Genomic DNA, 19,842 nt, shown 5'->3' with positions numbered 1-19,842 from the left:
CAGGGTGCAGTGTATGTTTAAGGTAGGCCATATAATAATGTGTTTTATATGTCCTGACAGTGAAATACTGTCAAATTCGTTTTTCACTGTTGCAAGGCCTATCTCTCTCATAGGTTGACATGGGGGCTACCTTTACATATGATTAAAGTGTGGATTCCCTTTGGGAGTGGATAGACATGTGGAGTTTGGGGTCTTGGAGCTCACAATTTAAAAATACATCTTTTAGTAAAGTTGGTTTTGAGATTGTGTGTTTGAAAATGCCACTTTTAGAAAGTAGGCATTTTCTTTGTTGAAACCATTCTGTGACTCTGCCTGTTTGTGGATTCCCACAATCAGTGCTGCAGGCCTTCTAGTAGCACTTGGTTTACAGGCCCTTGGCACCTCTAGTGCACTATCAGGGATAAACCAATTACATACACATTTTGTATAGGAGCACTTGCACTTTAGCACTGGACAGCAGTGGTAAAGTGCACAGAGTAACACAAACAGCAAAAACAGAGTCCAGCACACAGCACCAACCTGGGAAACAGAGGCAAAATGTTAGGGACCACGCCAAGGATGCCAAGTCTAACAGCCCACCAAGCATGGGTGATACATTCCTTGCCCTTGCTCAGTCACCGTAGTTGCGATCTGCAACTACTGGACCTGTAATGCACTGGTTCAGATCATTTGCCTAGGAAGAGGAGTTGGCTGTATTTCTGGTGTGAAGACCTATGTTCCTGAAAAAGAAATCTTGGTACACTGTCTGGAAGTTTCTGTCCCATCTTTAATCTAAAAGTGCACTCAGCATTTTATTATTTCAAAAGGCAGCTCTGAAACCAGATATAGGCATTTTGCTTATTACACAGAGACTGACACAGCCTTTGTCTTTATTCTTAGGTGCTGTCCTGGATGGCTCTCCAACCTTCCAAGTTAGCTGCAACTTTGATGTATGATAAATAAAATGGATATCAATGTGGGTGTGGCCACATATGTCACATACCTCACATACATCCTCTAGATACAGAAGTTAGGTATACACTTGCAATATCCTAGTCCCTCATGGACTGTTAAATGACACAATTGCAGTGGACAGATTGATTTACAATTACAGGAGAGACCAGCAAAGTAAAAAGGTAAAAGGCCTGTCCTGCCACCACAGTTGTATTGGTGGCACTACTGTTAGTCCTCTGCTGTTCGGTGAGAGGTGGTAGTCATGCTAAGTGAGAAGAGTGCACAAGCCGAGCCCTTTTAGACCACATATCCCTGCTCTGGGTTGCAAATCATGTCACTGAAAAACCTTCAGCACACACACACACACACGTATACACACATGGTTGTCAAGTATGCTGTGGTCAGGGCCAAAAATCTGCAGAACTTGCAAGGATGAACTTGAGGCATAGCACATGTTCTTCAGACCAATGAAGGGGACATGTCTACATTACAACATGTTCTTATAATATAATATGTGTAACTAACGTAATAATGTACATAGAAAACCATCATGGCTTCATTCCAATCTAGCAATCATTAATCAATAAACATGTCATATTGATGAATGGATTTCTTTACAGAGAACAGTATTTTCATTTGTAGTTCATCTCAGTGTATACCAAGACTCATCTGTCCCTTAATTAGGTGAACATGTGAATTTGAAGAAAGTATCATAAAGTAGACATGGAAACAACACATAGAGTAAAAATTATTTTACTCGGGTGATGTGTGCAAGATGGGGGCTGGACAAGGGTGCTTGCTCTCTGTGCTTTCTTAGGACCCTGGAAGGTTGCTCTGAAGCTCCCCATCAAGGGGAACCCTGGAGGATGCGAACAGCATCACTGGTGCCTATTAGATGGGCAGTCGATGCCAATGTGCTGTGGCATCTCTAGAAGCTGAGTGATCAGTGACACTGGCATAACTGAAAGAACTGCAAAGCTTACAATGATTTTTGACGGAGTGCAAAGCAGGAGACTTACAAGAGTGAACTGAGTAGAAAGGTGGAAGACATAAGATTCCATCTGCCATATGGTTGCTAACTCGAGAAAGAGAGAGATAATGAAGGGAAGGAATAGGGGCACCATTGCTTCGCCATTTTACTGTGGTGTAGTGTCTAGAAAGTGAAAAACAATAAACAGAACTGTGGGCCGAGTGTGACCACTCTGACTGCTTCATCTGACAAGAAACTGGCCAAAGACAGCAGTAAAGCAGACTTCTCTTCAAAGAAAGCAACTGACAAACAATATGAGACAAGAAAGGTGTGAGTACTCGCCATCCAAAGCATCAACAAATTTATAAAAACCCCGCTCAGCAAATTGCAAAGTTTGATGCCCTACAAGCGTCAGTGACACCCCTGGATAAGAGACCCTATCTGTCATGATTAGGATAAGGAAAGACTTGAATGATCAACTAACAGATGCAAAGGACTGCAAAAGCAGGAAGGTGAGGAAACTACAATCCCAAGAATTCTCACTCTGTTTTAGTATTTACATACTCTGTAGTGTCCTGGGGTCGGCACTATCTGCCACAAACTTTGGTAAGACCCTTCTGCACTGTGTTCAGTTTCTATCAAATTCCTGTGCGGATTATTCTGTGATAGTCACATATATTTATTTATTTACTTCATCCCCTCTTTTGAGGACTCCTGATGTCCAGTTGCCATTTATTCTAGAGAAAGATTAATCCTCCTGCACCATTGGAGCAATACTTTCTTAGCTGCATCCTGAAACAGACGCTTTATCCCCAAAGGCCTTTCTAACCAGGACATTGATGAATACATTGAAAAACGACACATTTTATGAGGTTGAACTCCTTGACATTAAAGAACCTTTCTTACATTAGCATCATTATTTAGGAGGAGCCATCCATGAAATCATTGTGTGGACCGATCAGAAGAACCTGTTTTATCTCGCAACCATGAAATATACCAATGCGAGGAATGAGAGATGATCTCAGTTTTTCTCTCATTTTCAGTAGAGGATCACTTGCTATCAAGTAAACAGTCTTGGTATAGCAGGTGCTTATTTTGGTCTGTAGACAATAAGGTAACCATTGAAACCTCTTTGAGTATTTTGCTGAATTCCCTTGGGGTAGACCACTGCCTACTCTCCAGCAACCTTGGGCAATGCTTTAGATGGATATTGTTGTTGAGTTTCCTGATTTGTATGGGTTCACAATCTCTTGTAGTGGTAGAATACTTCAGAACGTTAGGGCATTTGAACCATTTATGAAATTTATCCGCACCACTTGAATTATCCACCACCTTCTTGGAAAACATCTCCAGGCTTCACAGCTTACCACTGTGGTTCTCAATCAGTTACTCATTTCTGGAAAGAACTCATGAAAGGATCAGGAATTGTGCATTATAAACAGAGCAATTACCCATCCTGAAAGGTTTCCTGATGAATCACCTTGTGGAATGAAGTAAGGAGATTGCATTGGCCAAATTTGATTACCACAGCTCTCTGCATTCTTCAGTCGAAACAACCCTATTTTACTGTACCTATGGATCACCCTTGTATGCTCCCTCACTGTATTGCTTCTTCCTCTGCACCCTCTGATTCTCATGTGTTGCCAGACAGCAAGCACATCCTCAAATCAGTATATGAACATTTGATGGGAGTTAGGATAACTTATAAAACATATGCAATAAGAGGCACCCTAGATGTGACAGGTATGTCCAGACATGGGTACCGTGCTCACTGTTTTAATTGACTTAAGCTACTCCTCATTGATGAAGCCCAACTAATGTGAAATCAGTCTGGAGTTGATTGGGTTCACTTCTAGAAGGGACCTGGCCTGACAGTTTATTACAGGATGTCCCAATTGGAGGAAGACAGCGTCTGGTTTGCATAAGGCTGGTCTTTTTCTAGAGTGACAGAGTAGGCAAAAGAAATGATGACCTGGAATGTGGTCCTAAATAATTATCAGTTGTAGTGAACAATTCAATCATTCCACTCAGCATTTTTCCCCAATGCAATGTAAAACTGCACCATGCTCGTCAATATTCATAAGCAAGATGTCAAATTGTGGTAAAGACACTAGGACTCTGTGATTTAGAAGCTATTCTGACCACAGCCAATATGGCGGACGCTACTTACTATTCCAAGGACTGGACTGGAATTGAAGTAAGGAGAAAGCCAATCTAGAACAGGACAGCCCAGTGTCAGCATGGGTGAAATAAGCTCCTCTACAATTAGCAGAACAATATAAAAGGGAGGTCTTGAATAACAATTAGTAGTATGTAAATATCTGTCTCCATGTTCTCTATTTCTTGCACACAGAAGAACACATTAACTGGTGAGGATGGTTCTAACAAATCTTTCAGTGGTGGTGTGTAACTGTTGCAAGACACACAAATAAAATGATTGCCCTAGAACCTGCAAGTACTAGTCCATACTTGTTTCCTATGGCCAACCCAGAGCATTGTAAGCAGAAGAGATATTCAATGCTGCACATGCTATTAACAAGAGTGGATTACTTATTGCCTCTCATAAGTAGCTCACCTTTAGCTACCATCATAGATCCCTCAACATGGGAGTGTCGTAAGGTAAGAAGGAGATGTTTTGGATGTTCCATCGAGACAATGATGCTGTAAGTCTAAGTATGATGTTCAGGATGCATTTGTGGATGTCCATGATGAGGGAATCAGGCAATCATGCCAACAAAGTCCAGCGTGGCCAACAAATTCTTGATAGATGTAAGCAGCCATATAGAAGTCAGGTAAGTGATGTCAGTTGATCAAGTACACAGTTGGGTAAGGGCTGCATGAAGCCAGTGGAGGCCATATTTAGTATGAAAAAGAAGACTATGGGGAACATATGAAAGCTTTGGTGTTGGTCAATAAAAAGAAAACATACACTTTGATGTATGTGTTGCCAAATAGAAAAGAAAAAGGAAAACGTAAGGTCTTGCAGCAATGCAGGTTGTTCATGTTACAGAAGGGTCTAGTATGGCAGCCATTCTAGAGTCAGTCCTTCATGTATGAGCCTAGATTCATACCTGAAGGAATTGGAATAGAAGTTGCATAGAATATACCCATACGTAGAGAAGGTAGATAGTCTGCCATGAATAAAGCAACAGATCAAATACCTGCAAAGCAAACAAAACGAAGTGTGGCTGACATTTTAGAATGGGCCCCACCCCAGGTAGAAAAACATTCCAAGAAGTAGAACCAACTTCACTTGGGCCCCAATTAAAGATACAGTACTTCATGGCCAGATGCATGGAGGCCATGCTGGGTGGAGAATATTACTAATGAAGACATTTTGTAACAGCATTAACAATTGAAGTGTTGGCAATAGCCGCATTACAAAAAAGTGAACGCACCAAGATAACCACTTAAATACTTTCATAACAATAACCAGAAGCCGACAAAACAAAGAATTAACAATGGTTGACAGTTCAATAAAACATGGATTCAATGCATGTCTGAAGGCCCTAAAACCAATCTTAATTACTCTAGGAAACGATCTCGGTCAGGGATGGAAACCCTGGAGAGAAGAATGTAGTGACTTCTTTGAGGTCTTAGGGAAAACAGATGGGGGTCAATAGTCACTAACAATGAAAACTCTAGCTAGAAAAAATAACTTGTGCTTCTCTGAGAATTGTCAGCTGCAAAGACAGGGACATTTTAAAGTGTTTGTGTGGCTCTGAATGTAATGTTTATACCCAAACAGAATGTGGCTTATGATAGACACACCCACAATTTAGCTATTCAATAATATAGAGTTCAATGAAGATTTATTTTCTAGTTTAATAGGACTAGTTGATTGCTTCTACCCTAACAATAGTCAGATGAGGAAGCCATCTGAAGTGTTTGAAGCACGTCTAATTGACTCTTTAAGCAGGAAGCTACCATAGGGGACATCATAGAAATGCCCAAAGTAAATGCTATAGGAGAGACACAAGCAAAAAAAGGTTGAGGCACTCACAGAAGAGAAAGAAGGCAAAAACTGATAACAACTACAAGAAGTACAACCAGAGGCCTCGGTCATGAGACTATGGGGAAAGACAAAACCAAGAAACAGGAATGCACAAGAGGAATACCATTTGCTAATGATGTGGACTGCTCTATCCCAATCAAGGTATGCACAGAGAGGAGGGACAAGAAATGTAGCAGGTGTGACAAAAGAAGATGCTGTGTGGTAGGTTTCAAATTCTCATCCAGAGACCAGTGATGCAAGATAGTGAACCAAATATAAGCAAACATATGAATACAGTTTAAAAGAAGCAAAGCCTCTTGTGGCAAAGAGTCATCTAGGGTCCACAGCTAATACACCCAACACTACTTTCTGTCCCAAAGACTGGACAAGAGAGGAAAGGGATAAAGGCAGTCTTGAGTAAAACAGAGCAGGGGCAGGGTAGGAGAAGATAAGTTCTCCCAGGAGTAGAGGTAAAATGTAACATAGAGAACTTTGGTTCTAAAGTTTAGCATAATAGAACTACCTGGCTCAATGCCCTCTGTTTTCTGCACACAGCTGAACACAACACCGGTCCTCTTTCTTTTGCACTGCAATTTACAGTGGACGCCGACTTTGTGCAGCAACAGATGCATGTATCTGGAATTGGGCAAGTAGTGTTAGAGTTTGCAACTCCGAATTGTCTTGCTCTGTGCTGCGAATTAAACCTTTGATACAAACAGCTCTTTACAATGTCTTCTCTGACCCTTTGAAAACATTTCTATAGTCTACGGCCTTTTAACAAAAAACTTAGCTTGCTCTGTATTCTTCCGTGCAGTTCCTTAGTTCGTAACTTTGTTAATATGGCACCTACAAGAAGCAAACTGCTTTACCCCTCTTTACACTTAAGCAGTACTGTCTGAGTTAATGTTTAGGCATTTATATACTTGGGTCTTCCGTCAAAGCTGAGGGGCCTACACTTCCTGCCTGGGCCATGCACAGCCGGGATTGCCCTCTCCCTCATTAACATTACAATATTGCTATTGTAAAATGGCTCCCTCCATTGGTTGTGCCTGCGGAAGAGATGGTTTACAATAGCAGATTGGGCAGGAGAAGCACCGGCGAAGAATGTGGCAGTAGAGATGTGCTTTCTCATGTGGCTTTTGAGGAAGAAGAGTGAACTACGCAGGGAAGGAGGGGAGTAGGAGTATTTTGCTAGTGGTACCAGCTGAAGGCCTTGCCTATTCGTAGAAACTACACCACCAGGGCAGAAGCCACATCTCAGAGCATCTCTCTAAATGCTACTTTTCCCAAAGATATGAACACAAACATGCCAACATCGCAAACATCCTGGGTTGGTGGAAAGTGAATAGCGTTCATTCTCCTAGGCTGAGAGAAGGTGAGACTTGCCTCGGGGAACTTCTTCTGGTTACACTGACGCCATTTTGCTAGTGTAGCACATAAGTGACCTTCCTGTTCCTCGAGAAACAATAATACAATTGTACATCAACACCATGCGTGACACTCAGCGTCCTAGCACACGTTGACTGGCGTGCAGCCATCTAGGATACAGGACTTTGATTGTTAGCCTTCAGTCTTCACGGGTCTGAAACATTCCAAATATTTTAAGTTCAAGTTTGACAGAGGGCAGGAACAATTTGTTTGAAGGCTAAAGCCAACAGTCCTCGCTCTTCCTTTCTTGCCACTCCATATTTTAATAAACTTTAAGTCATTAAAGTATGTGGGACCAGGTGAAATTCCGCTTTCGGCCACGTATGCATAAAACATTCATTCACTCATGACCTTACCGCTGCCCTCTGAATGGTGGTGAAATATGTTCTTACACGTTAAGACAGCAAACTAAAGAAAAGGGGGTGCCAAAAAAAGTTTCTCTCTCTACAAACATTTTAAAGCAGCTGTTCAGTCCTGTGAAACTATTGCCAAAAAAGCAAATCTGTGGAGCTGAGCGTGCGAGAGCGTCTCGTAGCCTTTCTGCCCTTATAAAGCAAAAGGAGTTCTTTATTTAACAGAGTGCACCACCAAACACGCCTGCTATAAAGCAGAGCTGCGCGTTAGTAAATGGCCCCAATACTGGTTTACATTAGCGGACAGTGCAAATGTTGCCTTTGGAATGCTTAAGAGCTGCTGTGTCCTCTCCTCATCATAACACAGATATGTGATCATTTGCATGGACGTCAATTCACCAAAATGCCAGTGGTAGCGGAAGTGGCATCACACGCCATCTCACCTTTCCTTTCACTCACACAAACATGGTTACACAAGTACAGTGTCACTCATTCACACGCTCTCTTTTACAAGCACGCACAGAACATACATTTAAAAGTGATTTTTACTTACATCAGCAACCAAAGGTGTCATATTCCAATTAACTGTACATTATCTTTTATTACACTAATTTTGAGTAATATATTATTCACTATTAGTGTAATAAAAAAAACTGATTGAAAAGAAGGAAGAGGAGCCCCAAGCAACGTCCATAAGGACAAGCTACCCCTGTGTCCCTGGCAGTGATTTTGCCACCTCTGAGGCCAGGGGTCGTGGAGGCAGTGACAGGGGCCGCAAAAGGCAAGCTGGAGGTCGCAGCTGCGACCCCTGGCCACCCACCGAATGACGTCCATGATCATTTGAAGAAAACACAAAACGGTTGACAAGTCTGAGCATGGCCAATTGGAGATGCCATTACCCAGCATCTTGACGTCATTGAAATCTTCGCTCACTTCTGCGTTGTTACTTTATCTAATTCTAATTCGTGTTTTTATTTACTGGTTCTTTAATGTGCAGCATGCCACTTTTCTTCCACCTCAGACATACGCACCTGTGTGCCAAACAGTGGTGTAGCAAGGGAGTCTTCAGTCCTGGTCAAAATAAGGGAAAATAGGTCACCTGACCACTGGCTGGGTAGTGCGCATTTAAAAATCTCTAGGCATCAATACCACCTTGGAGTTAAGAGTTTTATGGAAAAGTCTGAGATTCGTGAGTCCATGGAATCAAGTAATTGCATGGTGTGCTTAATCTGAGCAGGTGTTTGCAGGACTCAGCAATGACATGTGTTTTACATTACATAGACTTAACTGAGATGGTTGCATTTTTTGTTATACTGATTGTGGCTTGATAGATGAACATTGACAATGTTAACACTCTTGGTGTTCATTAGAACAATGTGGAATAAACTGACACACTGCTGTTGCTGTTGGAAGTGTATGTTTCACTCAGCATACCAGATATTTTTTCTGACAATGATGATGAAGATATTTGAGAATGTATAGAAGATGTATCCTCTTTTTAACTTTCTGGAGCACTAACCATCATTTATATCACAAAATAAAACCCTTCAATTGTTAATTTACTGCAATATCTCCTGTAGAAAATGCTTTCACTTTTACAGTTTTAATTCCATCAACATGGCGTTCAGGTGTGTCACATTTTTGTCATAACTACAGAATGTTAGCACTGTAGTTGTCCATTTGAACACTGTGGTAAAGCTGCAGTAGAATAATAGGGAATCAACTGCCAGGCTGCTGATGTTGTTGAAAGTACATGTTGTACTTAGGGCCTCATTTTGTACTTAGGGACTCAAAATCTTTAGGATGGAAAACCACCACTCCGGTGTTACGCCCTCTGGCCCTATTATGAGTTTTCCGCTGGCCCAGCGGGCAGAAACAGCATTTCCACCCACTGGCCCAGCGGAAAACTCACCACAACATTGACATTGAGCCAGCGGCAATGTTACAGTGCGTCGGGTGGAACAGCACCCATCGCGCTTTTCACTGCCTGTAATTCAGGCAGTAAAAAGTGCAACAGGGCTGTTCAAGGGGGCACCCTGTCTCCGCCAGCATTTGAGTGGCAGTGGGACTGCCATGCAAAAGCCAGGGGACAGGGGACTCGTAATCCCTACTGCTTCCCTGGCGGATTAAGACAGACAGCACCGTCAGGCTGTCGACAGACTGCAACCTGGTGGTGCCGGCAGTCAGACCATGGTGGCTACGCCACGGTTGTAATGGGGAGGCCAGATCGCCAGACTCGTAATGAGGGCCTTAGTTTTTACATGATTGTTAGTGAGATCTTCTAGAAAATGTGTTCTCATGTTAACTTCTGGAGCACCTTACAACACCCTTTCTCTCAAACATGTTTCATCGAATCCCAGCAGAGAACCTGCATTTTTACAGGGTAAAAACACATTAGTACACACCACATTCATAAAATAAGTATAGTATCATAATCAAATGATTTATATCATGACTAAAATGTGTTATCAACCTTCTTTTGTGTGCCTTTTTTCTTGACCCTCAAAAACAGGCTTTCACCACAATGCATTTCAATGGGGACCATGTTCCTGAGTCCTGTAATTGCTACCACAGCATATTGTTCATGGTGTGGCCAGCCAATCAGGAATGACCAATCCCCTTTAAATTGGCCAATCAGAGCATACTAGGACACCAACTGTCCAGATATCACTAACTTTATCTGGGTAACCACTTTATGTTTACCCCAAGCATAATTTTAAATGCTAATTTCTCAAAACTCTACTGGCCAGATACACATGATATAACATAAGGCAAGCGTTCTGAGTAAAGTTCTAACTTTTTGTCAAATTTAGGCCTATATTTATGAGGCACTTGCACCACCGTTGCGTCACTTTTTGTGATGCACTGGCAGCACAAACCACAAAATCATATTTATCGAGCCACGCGAAGTCACTTTGAATTGTCTCATAAATATGGAGTAAGGCAAGGCAGCACAAATCGCTGCGCTGCCTTACTCTGCACTAGGGAGGCATTCCATGGGTGTTGCAGTGGGTTATAAAGCTAGGGATGCGCCAAATCCGTATGCCTCCCCAGGGGAGGCACAACAAGGAGAAATATCACTATTTCTCCTCATTTTCTTCTCCTTCGATGGGTGCTGCATTATGCACCATGGTGCAAGGGTGACTGCATTATGCACCATGGTGCAAGGGTAACTTCTTTGGGGCTAGGCTGCCAAAACAGGGGGAGAAGAGAGAAATTCACATTATTGCTTAAATAATGTGCATTCCAACCTTTTCCCTTTGATGCAGGGCAACACAGCAAGGTGACATGCTGTGCTGCCCTGTGACAAAAACTCATCAATATGCCAGTTAGTGTAATTACATTCAGCCTTTTTTTCTGCATTGGAGAGCAAACTTTCCTAAGGAAATCAAAATGGGAAATCAGGGTTTTGAGAACCACACCTTTTTTCATGACCTCCACTTGACTGATCAGTGGAAATCTCTCCATTTGCACTGCCCCAAAAATGCAATTGAGGGGTTCTGGTAACATCATATACCACAAGGCCAAAGGCGAAGTGGTTTATAAATGTCACCAGAGCCATGAGATGGCAATACAGGACCATAATATACATTATCCCTGTTATGTATTTTTTATATTACGTATTTATTTTGGGGTAGTTATCTTGAAAAGGGGTCTTCAAACATAGCTAACAATTAGGCATAATTTCAATTAGGATAATTACATTACTTTTCATGAAAAAAAAGTATTATAAAACAATGGACAATGATGAAGGTTAGAAGATTTATACAATTCTCCAGCTGCAGCACTTACGTCATAACTATGAATTTCCTGGATTTGCCACATAATTTGCTATACAATTTGCAAAACTTGAAGATTTAACAAAGGAATGTTGTTTGCAGCCAATCAATGAAAATAATAATGTCATAGAATGCGCTACATAATTAGCATTTTTGTGCACAATTAAGAAAACCTTGCTGAATAATTTGGTTCTCCATGCTGCATAATCCTACTAACCCAGATATTTGTAAACCTTTTCAGAGGAGTTTGGAGGCTGTCATTATTTAGGTCAATTATTGCTTTAATATGTCGGCAAAATGGTAAACTCTTTTTAAATTTATTCCTATTCTTCCGTTTTTGGCAAAAGTGGGAGCACTTAGAATCAATCCAAAAGCTGCAAACAAGTGTGTCACTAAAACAATGGATACGATATTAACTGGGGGAGGGATATTGACCAAAATGCAACCTAACAAGTAGAATTGTACTCCTGGCTCGGGTCTCCTACTTCAACCGACTGTTTCATCCCAGGCAAATCATAATTTTCCTGTGCCCTCTCCACTAATCTAACAATATATGAGCACTTGAAGCAGCCTTAGTGGAACAGACAAATACCAAAAGCTTATTCCCAGTTTATAATCCAAAATGATTTTCATTAACATGTTTAGGGCTGTGTAGTGGTAGTTGGTTGTATTTGCATCTCTGTCTACCATGCTCCTAAATTTGCATTGCGCACGACCCATCCTAAGCCACAACTCCTTCCTCCTAGCCATTGGCAGGTACCTATTTTTCAGCTCATAAATAGCTGAGCGAGCGCGAGGTGAATACTCTGCCAGGTTGCTCTAGGAGTCCTGCCTGGCAGCTCCAATCTCCCTCTCTTGCTTGTTCAGTGTGAGGGTCAGAAGCAGTGGGGCTATCTGTGTCTCGCAACACCTCCGTGCAGGCAGCAGGACAGGAGCCACGATTGCTGGACATACCGCAAAAGTCATGATGGTTGACTACCCTAGAGGCTCTCCGTGATTAGGGGGTGCAAAAGGCAACCATGAAGATTGCAGGAGAGCACAGGCCACCTTCACTCCCCATTAAAGATGCCACTATCCTCAGTTGCTGTGGACTGTGCCAATAGTGAAGGGCACCGCTGCTGAATTCCTAATGAACCATTGGGCACTTGCACTTTTTCTACTATAAACGAAGCACAATTTAAAGTGCAAAAAGCACTTGTGGTAAGAGCCATTTGAAACTACCAGGCCGGGTGTTTGAAAAGACCACACTAGACAACAATATAAAAAGTGTTACTCACCTAAAGTATGTAATATAGAATTAGAAATCTGTCCCAGTGGTCCATTATCAGCTTGGTACTTGCAAATTGAGATGACTAGTGTAAATGTGCTAGGCCAAATGTTTCATTTGGTGTTGGGTGGTCCTAGGTAACAGAGAATAATCGAGGTAGGAGGTTGGATAAAGAGTGTCATTGGGAGTTTCATTGGGAAATGGTTTGTGAGATGAGGGCAGTGCCTACTTTGTAAAACTTAAGTGCCAGGGCCCAAGGTATGACTCACCAGTCCACTACAGCTGGCACAACCCATGTCACTTTTCAACTGCAGATTTAAGTTGAAGGTCTATCATTTTTTAAAGCTATGTTAGGTAGTTTAATGCTCTAATGAAAGTTGCTTAAAAATACACACACAGCGCCACAATCTGGCAGTTTGTCATAGATATGTGCCAGTCACTAAAAATAAGTGTCGGCCCTGAGAACAAGAAAACACCAGCACAAATTAAGCACTAGGTGAAGGTACCATGAGAGTAAATTAAGAATACATAAAGTCTATTAAGGGAAAGCACTGAAGTGGTTTACTTCTCTGAGAAGGAAGGGAAAGCACGCACTGACCTGCACCGCTGCTCCTCTGCTTTCACAGATATCATGCAATATGACACAATACAGCAACGCAAAAAACGACGCAAATGCGGTGCTAAAAAAGTATAAATATGGGCCTTAGTTACCAAACCATAAATATTAACGAGTGAGGCGAGACTGTGGTGAACCTAAGGCGTTTCTGAGGCTGTATTCCCCAGAGGGTAATTACAAGGGCTACAGAAATCTCTGAATAAGCGAAAGACCAGGGTGCCTAGTAATCAGTCCTTAAGGTACACAATCTGCAATAGAAAGAGGGGGCTACAGAGGTGACCTTGTAAGGCAAGGTTTAACTCCAGTGAGAAGGTGGGGTTGAGTTTAGACACAGTACCAAGTGACAACAAAGTCTAAGGAAGGGGCTTATTTACAAGCCCCTTCTATATGGGAACAAGTGACGCACCGGCACAATGGGCTTATAAATAAGCCCCTACGTGTCCAGCAAAGTGGTGTGGTTACACAACACATTAATAATAATGCACACATATACTATGTTTACAGTCTAAACAGTTCTGATCAAAAGGAAGGTACACAAAACAGAATACAATAAAATACCACATGTTACTCAGTACACAGTAATAGTGAAATGTGCCAACGATCCTGTGATGAGAAGGGCAATCTGTAGTGAGATGACTTCAGTGTTGGAGCAGGTGTAAAACACAGTATACTTCAGTACTATGCTCACTAGCAAAACACACTAAACTATGACTGTAAAGTTCTGATGTTCACAAAGTTTGAACAGTCACAACCCTTAGAGCATTCATACACGTAGAAAAGACAAAGTACAACGGAATGTAGTACTATATATATATATATATATGTATATATATATATATATAGCATTTGCAGTTCACAAATAGCTATTGTTTGAAAGATGTACGAATAAGGACACAATAAACCAAAAAGGATGATAGTAAATATATTCCCGCACAAACGGAGTACTTTTTTACTTTTCAATTACTTAAGAATTCTTGCAACCCTAAATGAACACACTGTATTAATGCAACAAACAGCAAATACAGCAGCCACAATGGTAACAAGAGTACCGGGAAGACAAGGGGACTGTGTTTTGGAATTTGCACATTTACTTCAGCCTTGGGAGTGGCAACCGTCAACAAAGGGCAACTGCTAAGGTGCACGCCAAGCTCAGAGTTGGTTACAAAATAAACTGGATGTGGCTAACTGCCTAGTAAACTTGATGACTCAGTTAGGACATGCAGCTCCACGAATTAGATAAAATATTAAAAGTTGGTCACAGAGTGGTATGCTCACAAGGCTATGTCAGTCCACTTCTGAACTACACATTAAGGGTCTCTGTCAGTGGTGCAGTGGCGGACGGGCTCAGCAGAGGTTTCCTAGCTCTATTACTTGAACATCAATGTCTTGGTGTGCTCCATCTGTTTCAAGGTGAGGGGTCCAACACCTGAGGAACGTCAGGGTTTGCAGGTGCAGGACTGTATGGATCTGGCTGACATCTTCCACACTAGAGGAAAGCTGCAGCAGGACGGGTAAGTAAAACTTTAGCAGGGCTTTCACTAAGTCACAGCCTTTGGGAAGTGGGTGAGCACCCTTGCTACACACACTGCATAACGTTCTTCAACAAAGGGTCCACAATAGTCCAAGTCCAGGAAAAGTTTGATGAGTTGCTTGGTAGGTCCTGCTTACATTCACAAAGTTTGGCAATTGGCAGAGAAGCAATGTCCAGTCACAGCAAATCCATCTTTACATGTTGAAGTGCAAGTCAATCAGGCCGGGATTAAAGTCCCATTTTAGAGAGGTGATTTTGATGCCAGGAGCCTGTGCCTACATGCAAGTGGCTTAAATTGGGCCCTTCTTGTATTACGTGACCTAATATAGAAATCATGAGCCTGAGTCAGCAAATTAAGGGTGGAGATCTCGACTTGAAATCCACAATCATCCCCAAAAGAGTATGTCTGTAAAGCTCTGCCAAGTGCAGGTTTCCAGGCATACCTCTATGGAGGTCATATGACATTCCCAGCAGGATCCTATTGCTGACATGTGGAATTCTCCATAGTGGAGAACTCCACACAGGGGCAATAGGATCCCCTGTGAAAATGCACACTCTTTTTTCTCCATAGGGAAAATATTTGTACTGATGGAGAAACTACTTCCTTATACCAGCTGCATGGGGTTGACCCATTCCACTCCTTCCCCTGGAAAGCAATTTATGAAAGTTCTACTATTTCCATGGTGGATGGGGAATGAGAGGAGTTTCTGCATGCGGCAAACATATATATCTGTGGTTATTTACAAACTTCAAAGTCTAACCATACTTTGGGATTTCCCGACCCTTTAAGTGGAATTTATGGATGCAGAGAATAGTGTACTGCTGTCTGAGATCTTCACACTCAAAACTGGGTTTATACCTGCCAGGAATCCCTTTGTGAATTCCTGGCAGGCGTAAAACAGTAAATTTGGTGTAAATCTTTGTGACCAGAACCACATGTTTTGAGACTGATGATAAGGTTGGTTGTGCTTGGTTGCACTTTAAGAACTTGGTAATTTCTCCATTATCAGCTTCAACCCTTACTACTGTAAGTAATTTTAGGGTTACTTAGACATGCCCAGAAATAATACTTGCAAAAATATAATTGAATTGAGGTAAACAATGAATCCCAAAATTCTCCTGTTCCCTGGTGTATTTTCCAAAATAGCAGGGGCTCCAAAAACAGCTAGATATGTAAGCTAATTACATAAAATATGCGATCCTTCCACAGGTTCCATCCATGCAAGTGTCCCATCTTTTGGCGAATTTGCACCTTTGTTAGAATTGCTTGAAGCTATCACTGCAAATGGACCTGGAATTGTTGGACAGCAGGAGACATGATAGCACATAGATGAGATAATATTCTGTTTGAGGTGCGTGCTCCTTAGGTTTTGTGTTTACTTTTCAACCAGAAGCAAGAGCAGTGAGTTTCAGTATGGGGGGCATGTGATTCTTTTATTTCACAATCTGGGATTTTATTTATTGTGATCTTCAGATTCCATTTCTTCAGGCACCTGAGGCGAGATTCCTGGAGCGATCCAACTTGGACAACGCCCGGGCACTCTCAATTTCCATCTGTTTTCTGGTTCTAAGGAGTGGGTGAACTCTTCGTGCATTCCCAGTTAGACATTAGTGTTCTTGATGACAGTGCTGATATGTGGGAGCTGTGGAAAGGGTTCAATCAAATAAAATCTCAATAATTTTACCTTTGGCACAGAGGTTCTGCTCTGCCAGTACTTGCTGACAATCAATTAGTGTTCTATTTCTCTGGAAATCTCCTAACCCCAGAATCTCCGGTATGAACGACCGAGGCAGAGATCATTCTCTTTTACGCAGCCGGAGATGGATTTGAGTGCTACATGTAGACATCTAAATGTAGAGATGAGGTCTTATTATCACCTCTTTCTGCAGTCTCATAAATGGACTGAACTGGGGCATGGAGTCCTTCAGCGAGGTCGATGCAAGACTGATTTGCCCTTAAAAGAGAGGAAGGAGTGAAGCGATTCTAGCTCTAGATCTCGTGTTCATATTCTCTTCTCCAGTCTGTTCAGGGGAACTCCGTGGTACATTTTGTTACAGGCCGGCGAAATGTTCAATCGGCTCATGAATATACAGATTTATAGACTTGCATTGATAGCAGCTCCTCTCTAAAACTATGAGTGTGATTTCCACGTGCCCAGAGGGCCAATCAACGAGCCTGAATCACAGTGAATTATGTGGGTTTGTGGGCACGAAATGTCCTGAGTATCCAGCACGAAGGAAAGGTGTGATGAGTATATTGAAGGTGATGAGTGAATGGCCCACACAGAATTCGTTTAGTAACTGAATCTGATATCAAGCACGGACAATTACCCGTTTTCAAAGAGCTAGCCTGACAAGACAGAAACTGACAACTACGTTTATGTCCAAAGTAGCAGAACTAGAGGTGTGACTTCACGAACAATGCTATCACATTGTTCGTGTTGGTCAGGGGTATTTGTTTTGTGTTTATCATAGCAAAGTAGTATTTCCGAAAGGAGGTTCCCTAAAAGACGCTTCCTCCTTTGGGGGTTCTATGAATCTATTTTCTGGCGCACATTTCCTACTGAATTGGTGGCCAAGTTGGCTAGTATGTTTGCTCCTTGATTTGCTGTAAGACAGTAAGTGCAAGCAAAGACAAAGAAAGAAGGGGCGCTGAACAATATGTGTGTACAAAGTGTCCCACTGCACATATAACAGACTTGCAAGGAACTCACCTGAAAACTCACGAAGCACGATTGTAACTTCCCTGTTCTTTTTCATATTCCGCATATTTAATTAAGTCTGTCTCTTTTGGCACGCTATAAAAGCATTTTCTACGGTAACCTACAATATTGTTTTGTATTCAGAGGGTAAGCGTGCAAGAGGGAAGACAGAGGAAGGATTCATAATTGCAATAAAATCGTAAAACATGGCAGACTGAAAATAATAATTGTCGATATGAAATTATTGTATATACAATTGTAAGCGTTTAAGAATGTAAAAACTGCACGACTGTCTAGAAAGTTTACATAAATCAAGGTTAAAAAAAAGTGGTGAACTTTTTTATTCCAATAAAAATATAGGGTTTATTAACGCAAAGCATTTTAATCCTTAAAAAAAAATAACACTAGCGATGTGATGTTTATGTGAAAATAAAATATGCTACATCTGCTATATATTTAACATGCACTGTGAAAATAGCAAAATATGTACTTTCTAGTTAAACATCATGGACTCGTGACGGCTTAGAAACCCGTGATAACATTGGTGTTAAGGAAACTTAAAGCAAAATGTGCACTGGCAAATCATGAACTCCATTACGACATCACGAAACTTAGAAAGACGTTCATATTTATAATACAAATATTCAAAAGAGCAAAAGGAAAAACACACTTACAATTTAAGAATAAAATATACACATTAAAAAACGATCTGCGACATTTGCACTGACCCAATTATTATTCTTTACTGAAAGTATCACATAGTTATGGAAATGAAGGTTTTAGGACCTAAGAAGATGCCTAAGGGGAACACAACTCATTCCTGTCTCTCATTGGTGCCTGCTGTGATAAATGACATCCTATCACAAGTCCTGGCAATGGGAGCTTTCGCATTTCAAGGAACTGATATAAAATGAATGGCCTGTATTGTAACATATTTCCTTACCTGCTCCAAAACTCTCTTCACCGCAAAGAGAACATCTTCCAGAGTCCATGAGATTTGCGATGAACCTCCACCCAGTTGGGGTTTCATAGACGGGGATTTTCATTGACTTTGCTACCCTGAAAATGAAATCAAGTAAAGCATGAAATATATTTCTATGGGTGAAAAATCTGAAACCAGCAAGAAGCTAAGCTAGTTGGTACCATCAAGATAATAGCTCTACGTAGGGAAGTTGGTATCATCAAGATATTGTTTTATTAATGCATTTAAATCGTAATCAAACATTTAAGATCAAACCACTTAACAGCATTATGACAAAAAATTTAACTTTTACTCAAGGCTGCTCTTACTAGCATCACTTGGTGCTCTATCAACACATTTTCGGGGTTTCTGGTTTCACCATTCCCAGAACTTATTGTGCAAACGGTGAGAAATGTGAGGTCAGGTGACTGTTTGAACAGAGGTTTTCTAGTTCTAGTTAAGCTAAATACCTTAGGTCTCTGGTCTGAACAGAAGCATGGAGAAGAACTGCATAGCTGCAGTATATGGTTCTATTCAGCCACAAACTCTGTGGTACATGCTAGCATAGCAGACTATCTCTTTGTCCCATATGTGGAGGAAGAGAGTGGGATGTACCAACCTCGGTATTACCTCTTTTGCTACCTATGAGTCTGTTAACACATGCATGCACAACATTGTTCAAAGTCATGAGAAGTGTGGCTTTGAGGACTTCAACAGGAGGCTATAGGGTGCTAATTTTCTCAGGCCAAAGTTAATCTAAAGAAGTACATATATACTGATATGATAAATCTAATGACGGGCCTAGTTGTTGGAACTTAATGATGAACAGGGAGTCTAATGACTCTCACATTCACATGGATAGAAATAATGGGCATAGTCTCTGGCATAACACACAGAACAATGGGCATAGTGACTGGTTCAGTAATTCTAGTAAAATCAATATTCATATGACATTTTACGGGGATATAACCTTCACTGTACTTTTGATTAGCATATTCAATGGCACATGTAGTATGTCGCTCATGCTCAGTGGAACAATAGGATCAGCATCAGATCTCTGCAGTATATACTTGTCCATAATATTGTATTCATACAGTAGTAAGCGTCCAAAGAAGATAAAGTAATTAAGTCGTAGGCAAATAGTTTATTTCTAGTCATAAAGCATGACAATCATTCCCCATCGTGTAGCAGTTAGGCTGGAGCAGGCAGGAGCAGGCATTTCACACAGCAGTAGGTGGAAGTTGGATTAATGATATGATTTAAACTCCAAAAATGTAGCACCATCAGTTTTATATGATTTGTTTAGTC

The 19,842-nt window shown here is 41.3% G+C and overlaps 1 protein-coding gene across 1 annotated transcript in view; it reads right to left on the bottom strand.

Annotated features, from left to right (window-relative positions):
- Window positions 1-19,842, bottom strand: part of PGM5 (phosphoglucomutase 5) — a 712,996-nt gene that overhangs the window by 303,146 nt on the left and 390,008 nt on the right. The window contains exon 7 of the mRNA XM_069228665.1: window positions 18,517-18,632. Coding sequence (XP_069084766.1) covers window positions 18,517-18,632 — 116 coding nt within the window. The remainder of the gene's footprint in view (window positions 1-18,516; window positions 18,633-19,842) is intronic.

Source organism: Pleurodeles waltl, chromosome 1_1 (assembly GCF_031143425.1).
Source record: "Pleurodeles waltl isolate 20211129_DDA chromosome 1_1, aPleWal1.hap1.20221129, whole genome shotgun sequence".
Lineage (NCBI taxonomy): Eukaryota > Metazoa > Chordata > Amphibia > Caudata > Salamandridae > Pleurodeles > Pleurodeles waltl.
Note: the sequence above shows the minus strand (reverse complement) of the source record. Positions and strands in the feature narration are given on the sequence as shown.